This window comes from Chiloscyllium plagiosum, chromosome 16 (assembly GCF_004010195.1).
Source record: "Chiloscyllium plagiosum isolate BGI_BamShark_2017 chromosome 16, ASM401019v2, whole genome shotgun sequence".
NCBI classification, from domain to species: domain Eukaryota; kingdom Metazoa; phylum Chordata; class Chondrichthyes; order Orectolobiformes; family Hemiscylliidae; genus Chiloscyllium; species Chiloscyllium plagiosum.
In genome coordinates, this window is record NC_057725.1 from 33,115,235 (window position 1) to 33,124,601 (window position 9,367).

The 9,367-nt window shown below is 39.2% G+C and overlaps 1 protein-coding gene across 1 annotated transcript in view; it reads right to left on the reverse strand.

Annotated features, from left to right (window-relative positions):
* Nucleotides 1–1,011: 1,011 nt before the first annotated feature.
* Nucleotides 1,012–9,367, reverse strand: part of LOC122558090 (nucleobindin-2-like) — a 70,222-nt gene continuing 61,866 nt past the window's right edge. The window contains exons 12-13 of the mRNA XM_043706409.1: nucleotides 5,541–5,625; nucleotides 1,012–4,314 (exon numbers count right to left, since the gene is read on the reverse strand). Of these exons, the coding sequence (XP_043562344.1) occupies nucleotides 4,205–4,314; nucleotides 5,541–5,625 (195 nt within the window). The 3' untranslated portion in view covers nucleotides 1,012–4,204. The remainder of the gene's footprint in view (nucleotides 4,315–5,540; nucleotides 5,626–9,367) is intronic.

The following is a 9,367-nucleotide window of genomic DNA, read 5'->3' on the forward strand; positions in this document are numbered from 1 at the left end:
TATCTGTTCCTTGAAGAAGTTCCACATTTCCACGACATCCTTCCCTGACAGCCTATGCTCCCAACTTATGCTCCTTAGATCCTGTCTTACAGCATTGTATTTACCCTTCCCCGAATTGTAAAACCTACCCTGTTGCATGCACCTATCTCTCTCCATAACCAAGGTGAAAGTCATAGAATTGTGGTCACCATCACCAAAATGTTCACCCACTAACAAGCCCATCACTTGTCCCGGTTCGTTACCAAGTACCAAATCCAATATGGCCTCCCCTCCGGTCGGACAATCTACATACTGAGTTAGAAAAGCTTCCTGGACACACTGCACAAACACCGCCCCATCCAATCTACTTGATCTAAAGAGCTTCCAATCAATATTTGGGAAGTTGAAATCGCCCATGACTACTATAGAAAACACCCAACAAGGTGACTGCACCTTTCCTATTTCTGACTTCAGCCCATACTACCTCGAAAGGCAGATCCCCCTCGAATTGCCTTTCTGCAGCCGTTATACCATTTCTAATTAGCAACGCCACCCCCCCATTTTTTTACCACCTTCCTAATCTTACTGAAGAACATCACTTCTCTGATCATGCTCTTATTTCTAAATTCATATGCGGCTGCCAGAAGATAGATTTTAATATGGATGAAACTATACCAGCTGGACACATATCTGTGAAGGTAGGAAGCTCAAGCTGAAATAAATAAGGATCATCAATTGACATATTTGACTGAAGATTTTTATAACCACTTTAGCCTTGTTTTTTTAAAGCAAGTGTAATCCATTTCACGATTGTTGAGGATGGAGATGTTCGTAGAGAGCCTTCCTTCCGTTAGTTGCCTACTTGTTCAAAAGCAATTAGATTTGATTACTTTATAGATCTGTGTGTTGATCTGCTGGTAATGGGAATGTGTAGCTGTCTGTACCTGCATTTTGCATTTGTTATGTAGTTGGCCTGGTGTAGTGCTGAGAACCAAAATATGTTTTAGAAGTTACCAATAAAGAAACGGTATAAATAATTTAAATATTTTGCTTTATGCTCAAATGCAATTATTTTATAAACCAATCTTACAAAGAAATTAATAGAACCTAAACAATTTCATCTACTAATATTGCACCACAAAACAAAACCAGGACAATAGTCAAATAAAAACACATTAACAACACATTTTAAAATACGTACTCAGAAATTATACTTTGGAGCCAAGACAATAAACTTAAGTTTGAATACAAATGCTTAACAGATTTCAAAATGCAATGGAATACCTGTACACATAGTAGTAGCAGATATCTCTTTGGAAAGGCTTTACTTGGTAAGTAGACAATGAAACATTGTATTCCTTAAATCAAGAAATGTTGAATATGTTACACAAATAAACTGAAGGGCATTTCAACTCCAGATCAAAGACAGCATTTTCATAACTTAAAGTTTTATACTTAGCAAGGCAAAATATGTGATGCCAATTTATTTAACACATTACAAGTTTAGATACTCAGTGCCAATATTAAGCATTCCCCAGGTCAGGTGCAATATAGTTAGATTCAGAGTAGAGGACTCCCTCGTGTGTCTGAAATGTATATTTTCACTCAAAAGACACTTCAACGTACTGGCTATATTTATGTAACATTTTATATTTCCAACATCAGCCAGTAATTAGGAGTGCCAAAAAGTATTACAGTAGGGGCAATTCTGTGCTGTGAATCCACACATAATAGAAACTACCTACTAGAAATTCAGACAAATTACCAACTTTATTTTACATTGGACTTTCACTGACCAGATGGTCTTCAGCCTTGGTGGACTGAAGTCCAGGCTTCAAGATTAGAGGCTACAATTCAACCCAGTGCATCACTTAGTATTTAAATTTGGGTAAAGACTGTGTCAATTCCTGGCAACAAGCATTTTAAGTCTAGTGTTTTGAATTGTCAATTCAACTGTCCCATGTGTCACCTTCATAGTTTCCTCTGTTCTCAAAAGGTATCCTCCCACCAACTGCTTATTCTCACTCAAGATGCTCCTAGCTTTTAAGTGTTTCATGCCAACAGTTCAAACTCAGTTCAGCCACTCATGGCAGCAATATCAATCTGCCAATAAACCTACAAGAACAAATATCCCGGATATTCTCTTCTGTTCCACATGATCCCACTCATCTTCTTTTCAACAGCATAAAAATCATTACATTGCTATCCTTCCTAAATTTGGAGGAAATCATACTGGACTTAAAACATTAACTCTGTTCCTCTTTCTGCCAGATTGGAGGTTTTCTGGCATGTCATTTTATTTCATACCTCCAGCAACTGCAATATTTCATTTGTGCAATTCCTAAATTTCAAACATATTTCAAATATTACTTTATGGCCATTATGCAGCATCTTTTGTTAAGAAGGATGCTCACCTTCTACATTTCTGCCAGCACCATTCTGAAACTGACCTGTGTGCATTTTAAACCACATCCCTGTGGCAGAATAGCTGGACTTCAACTGATCGTTCTCCAAAACGGCACAGCTAAGCCTAACACGTTGAGGGGAGATTGCATTGCAAATCCTTACCCATATAATAAAATCATCAATGCATTGTTACAGTTAAGTCAAACAATGAGGTTCATTAAGACAACTTGTCTGTCAGAATGCAAATACTGTGAGAAGCAGCTTTTCTAATTTAACTAAATCTATTAAAATGCTGAAATAAAATCAGTCCACAATCTTCAGATCTTCAGTATTATTCAACCAACAGTTTACACATGATAAAATGCAACATTCAATTTGTGACTACACATCTATTATCTGTGCATTATGGCAATCAGCATTCCCACTGTGGCAGATAAGTTAAGTATCCAAGTAAACCAAACCATGCTAACGAAGGCAAATGGGCATTGGCTCCTATACAAACAGCATACATCTTGGGGAGGACCATACACTTCTCTTTTGTACTTGGTGATTCTATTATGCATGTTGATACATTACTACGAGCTAGTAAATGTTGGTGATCTTTAACAAATCTGAAATGCCAAGAACCTAAAACCCTACAAGTTCAGGAGTAAAATCAGTCCAACATTAAAACAGAATACCCATATCCATTATGATGAACAGTTCTTCTAGTTACCGTTACCTTAAAATGGATGTATTGAGATATTAATAAGCATCTTTTATGAAGTAAAATAACAGGCTGGCAGTTGCTGAATTGGAAACTGCAAATTGGCAACTCATAACAGCCAGTTAGCATTTTTGGATTATCAACTGACTTGAATATCAGCTATGGCAACTGTGTGAATTTAAATCCTACCTGGGAAAACCATGGAAAGAGATGGTCCACAGAACTTCCACTGAGAGGATTGTCTCCAGTCCTCAGACTGGCAGGGTAATTAGTAACAAATCGAAGGTTAAAAGAAGTACCAAAAATACTTTGATAACCAAACACAATTATGAGTAGCACACTGGATATCCATCTAAACCCATCAACAACAAAAGGATGAATCAATGTTTCAAAATAATCAAACTTGGAAAAAAAAAAAGCATTGAAAGTGTAAGCACTTGCAATAAAAGCCCACCCTCTCACTATTTTCCAGCTGACATTATCACACCCAAATATTGTTGGCCAAGATATGGCATTGAAGACCAAGACTGAGTGAGATTAATTGCAGCTGAAGATAGCTAAACTAGCTAAAGCCAAGAAGAGAAACCAGCAGTAAATCATACTCAACAATCTTGAACACAATGCCTCACAAATAAAATGATTAGCTTTTCTACTTACAAACCTAAAATACTAACCCAAATATCTTAGCTACTTTTTAAATCCCAAGAACCATCGCAATTTTAATTATTAATACACTAAGGATTTTCTCCAACATTTCATAAAAGAATCATACCAACCACAGGATGAAAATATTTTTCCAAATGCTCACAACCCAGTTGCAGCCATTCTATTCTACTACAATTCACAAATGAATCTCAGATCTCTGTTCAGGGTTTCAAGTGAATTCTGCTCACTATCATAGGTAAATCACCTTTGTTGGATAATGAAATATTTGCACGAGTGTTTCAGTAACCCCCATGAAGAAAATGCTCGCAGACAGTGGTCTCTGCATAATGTGCAACTTTAACAGGAATAAACAGCAATAAAAAATTATCGGATTGGAGCAATGATCATTTGGACCCAAAAAGCCATTCAGGAACTCATATGCTCGCCCAAATCCTGGAGGCATAGTGATTATTGTTGAGGTTGATCCTGACCAGGAGCTGGCTGGTTTAAACCTTGGGGCTGATCATGGCCTGGAGGCATAGCTTGCATATTTCCAGGAGGAGCTGCTTGTTGTTTTTCTAAGAAAACAAACATGCAAAACAACCAAGATCAGTCAGTTAATAGGAAAAAGAAAAGAGGAAATCAACATAACAAAATATGTATCACAGGCATTTAAGTATTGCTGGCAGCATGGTGGGCTTGCACTAACAACCAAAAGAAAATTTCAGCACAGGAACAGGCCCTTCGGCCCTCCAAGCCTGGGTCGATCCAGATCCTCTATCTAAACCTGTCGCCTATTTTCCAAGGATCTGTATCCCTCTGCTCCCTGCCCATTCATGTATCTGTCTAGATACATCTTTCATGACCCTATTGTGCCACCTCTACCACCTCCACTGGCATTGCATTGCAGGCACCCACCATCCTCTGCATAAAGAGCTTTCCACACATATGTCCCTTAAATGATTCCCCTCTCACCTTGAACTCATGACCCCGAGTAATTTTTCCTCACTCTTGGAAAAAGCTTCTTGCTATCCACCCTGTCTATACCTCTCATGATTTGGAAATGCTGGTGTTGGACTAGGGTGTACAAAGTTAAAAATCACACAACACCAGGTTATAGTCCAACAGGTTTAACTGGAAGCTCACTAGCTTTTGGAGGGACGCTCCTTCATCAGGTGATAGTGGAGGGCTCAATCCTAACACAGAATTTATAGCAAAAATTTACAGTGTGATGTAACTGAAATTATACATTGAAAAATTGATTGTCTGTTAAGCCTTTCATCTGTTAGAATACAGTGATAACTTCTGAAAGAAGTGAAAACTTCTTTCAGGTGTAGATTACAAAACTTTTTTTTTTTTTAAAAGTTGCATTCTTCAACATATTGACTAGCTATCATCATTATTGACAGCTAACCAGAGAATAATTTCAGTTACATCACACTGTAAATTTTTGCTATAAATTCTGTGTTAGGATTGAGCCCTCCACTATCACCTGATGAAGGAGCGTCGCTCCGAAAGATAGTGTGCTTCTAGTTAAACCTGTTGGACTATAACCTGCTGTATGATTTTTAAACTTTATACCTCTCATGATTTTGTAGACCTCAATCAGGTCTTCCCCATCTCCCAACCTCCATTTTCCTTACAAAAATAATCCTAATCTACTCAACCTCTCTTCACAGCTAGCACCCTCCATACCAGATGAAAGAATATTTTGCATCAGACTATTAAATAGCCATTTAAACACAGCTGTGCAAAAGGAAGCAAAGATTTATTGGTCACATGATCTTAACAGCAAGTTACAAACCTTGATGGAACTGGAGTTCTCCATTAGGTCCTGCTGGAGGATGAACCTGCTGCGGCTGTTTTTGTTGCTCCAGATGTTGTACAGCCTATTAGATTTGAGATTAAAAGAAGACAACCTATTTTAAAAGTTACACTTTTTGTGTTAATTTTGCCCAAGATGCTAACTAGAAGTCACTGGGAGCACAACAAAATCCCATCTTGTTTCCACAACTGATCAACTCTCATTGAATTGACCAGTGAATAATGCATATGCAAGAGCATGGACAGTTTTTCTACTTTACATGTTTTAAGCAATCCCAGATCTAGATGGTGATCAATAAAATCCATTACTTCATTCAAATAATGTGCTCAGTTTTTTTGCGTCCATCGTTCACACTTCTACATGAGGTATTCTTAGAATCTGAATCTTGTGCCATTGATCAATCAAGGTCAGCATTATTTTGCATTGTTTCATGTCAACTTATCTGCAATAAATTTTCTTTACTCATTATTTTGAAACTTCTATCAGATCTCCTCTTGACCTTAATCTCTCAAATGAAAATAGTTCCACACTCTGTCTTTATAACTGAAATTTCTCACCCCATCAACCATTCTTGTATATCTCTTCTGTACTCTCTCCAATGGATTCACATACTCCATATTAGTATGGTGTTCAGAACAGTACACAATACTCCAGCTGAGGTCTAATAAAGTATATCGGATAGGTTTATGATAACCTCCTTTCTCATGTAATCTGTGCTCCAGTAATAAAACCCAGGAAACTGTATTCTTTTTTAAACTGTTCTCTCCATTTATCTTGCCACCTTCAATGCAGATCCAGATCTCTCAGTTCATGTACCCATTTATGTGTCATATCCACTATTTTATATTAACTATCCATGTTCTTCCTACCAAAACACTTCATTTCACACTTCTCCACAGTGACCTCATCTCTCATATTTAGCTACTCCATTAACTTCTCTGTATCATTCTGAAGTTCTACATTGTTCCCCTCACAATTTACAACACTTCCAAGTTTTGTATCATCCGCAAATTTGAAATGATTCCTGCACACTGATATCTAGACTGTTAATATATCTACTGTATATGTATATATCAGGGAAAGCAAGGGTCCCAAATACAAACTCCTAGTGATCTCCACTACAAAAACCCACTGTTCAGCTATGTTTCTCCCCAATCCTTTGTTCCAGTGTATCCAACCCAGCTTTGTTCTTTGTTTACTGAAACTGGCTTCCCCCAGCTAAGTTATGCTGACTCTGAATTGCCTACTGTCCTTTTACACATCACCCTGCCTTCAGATACAATGAACACTGTCTCCTAAAATGTTCTCCAATGATGCTTTACCAACTTGCCCCACTTCATTTCCAAAAAAATATGTCCAACAGTTTCTCCTTTCAAGTTGGATTTCACATATACTTCTATAGAAACATATCCTGATCATAATGAATGGAGATTTGCCTCTCCCTAACCTTCATGTCATCTCTGTTCTTATCCATTTTTGGGTCGTAATTAAACTCGAAGGTTTGCATGTTTCTGTAACTTCCCTGAAGATCTGTTTTTCTACATCCTTCCCATCAGTTGGTGGTCTATAGGTTGCATGACTCAATGTAATTGTGCCCTTTTTGTCTTATGTCTGGCCAAACTGATTATCATTGAGCCCCCTGGGGCATTTACATTCTCCAGTAATTCAATGTTCTTCATTATCACTAGCACCACCCTTCCTCCTTTAATTTGTTTCCCAGATTTTCCAAACATCTTGTACCCAGGGATACTTAACAGTCTGTCTTATATAAAATATAGAACACAGAACAGTACACCAATGGAACAGGCCCTTCAACCCATCATGTCTGTGCTGACCTGGATGCTATTCTAAACTAAACTCACCTACCTGCACATGGTACATTTCCTTCTTTTCCCTACATGTTGATGTGTCTGTTTAAATGCCTTTTAAATTGTAGTATTGGATCTGCTTTTAGCACCTCCCTTGGAAGCATGTTCCAGGCACCTACTGTGTAAAACACTTGCCATGCACATCTTTAAATTTCCCTCTCTCATCTTAAATCTATGCCCCCAATCACAAAAGCAGCAATTACTAGCAAAACTCAGCAATTCTGGCAGCATCTGTGGGGAGAAAGCAGAATTAACGTTTAGAGTCTGCTTACTCTTCACCAAAATCCTAAGCTCTCTAGTATTCAACATTTCCGCTCTGAAAAAAGGTTTTGACTATCTGTCCTATCCATGCCTCTCAAATATTTTTTAAAGCTTCTGTTATGTCGCCATTCCACCTTCAATATTGGAGTAAAAACAGTCCATGTTTGTCCAATTTTTCCTATAGCTAGTAAACTCCAATCCAGCAAATCTCCTAGTAAACCTCTTTTGCACCTCCTCAAAAACCTCTATATCCTTGTCATAGCGGGGCAACCAGAACTGCACACAATACTCCAAATGTGGTCTAACTAGACTCATAGAATTACAGAGATGCACAGCACAGAAACAGACCCTTCAGTCCAACCCATCCATGCCGACCAGTTATCCCAACTCAATCTAGTCCCACCTGCCAGCACCCGGCGCTTATCCCTCCAAATTCTTTCCATTCATATACCCATCCAAATGCCTTTATCAATTGTACCAGACTCCACCACTTCCTCTGGCAGCTTATTCCATACCTTACCACCCTCTGCATGAAAAAGTTGCCCCTTAGGTCTCTTTTATACTTTTCCCCTCTCACCCTAAACCTATGCCCTCTAGTTCTGGATTCCCCGAACCCAGGAAAAAGACTTTGTCTATTTATCCTATCCATGCCCCTCATAATTTTGTAAACCTCTATAAGGTCACCCCTCAGCCTCCGACACTCCAGGGAAAACAGCCCCAGCCTGTTCAGCCTCTCCCTATAGCTCAATTCCTCCAACCCTAGCAACATCCTTGTAAATATTTTCTGAACCCTTCCAAGTTTCACAACATCTTTCCAATAGGAAGGAGGCCAGAATTGCATGCAATATTCCAACAGTGGTCTATTCGATGTCCTGGACAGCCGCAACATGACCTCCCAATTCCTGTAGTTGAAAAATGTGGTGCTGATTCCTGAAGAAGGGCTTATGCCCGAAACATCGATTCTCCTGCTCCTCGGATGCTGCCTGGCCTGCTGTGTTTTTCCAGCACCACATTTTTCAACTCTGGTCTCCAGCATCTGCAGTCCTCACTTTCTCCTCCCAACTCCTGTACTCAATACTCTGACCAATAAGGGAAAGCATATCAAACGCCTTCTTCACTATCCTATCTACCTGCTACTCCACTTTTAAGGAGCTATTAACCTGCACTCCAAGGTCTCTTTGTTCAGCAACACTTATCAATTAAGTGTATAAGTCCTGCTAAGATTTGCTTTCCCAAAATGCAGCACCTCGCATTTATCTGAATTAAACTCCATCTGCCACTTCTCAGCTCGTCAAGATCCTGTTATAATCTGAGGTAACCCTCTTTGCTATCCACTACACCTCCAATTTTGGTGTCATCTGCAAACTTACTAATTCTACCTCTTGTGCTCTCATCCAAATCATTTATATAAATGACAAAAAAGAAGAGGACCCAGCACCGATCCTTGTGGCACTCCACTGGTCACAGGCCTCAGGCGACTGACTGTGTGGAGTTTGCACATTCTCCCCGTGTCTGTGTGGGTGCTCCGGTTTCCTCCCACAGTCCAAAGATGTGCAGGTCAGGTGAATTGGCCATGCTAAATTGCCCATAGTGTTAGGTAAGGGGTAAATGTAGGGGTATGGGCGGGTTGTGCTTCGGCGGGTCGGTGTGGACATGTTGGGCCGAAGGGCCTGTTTC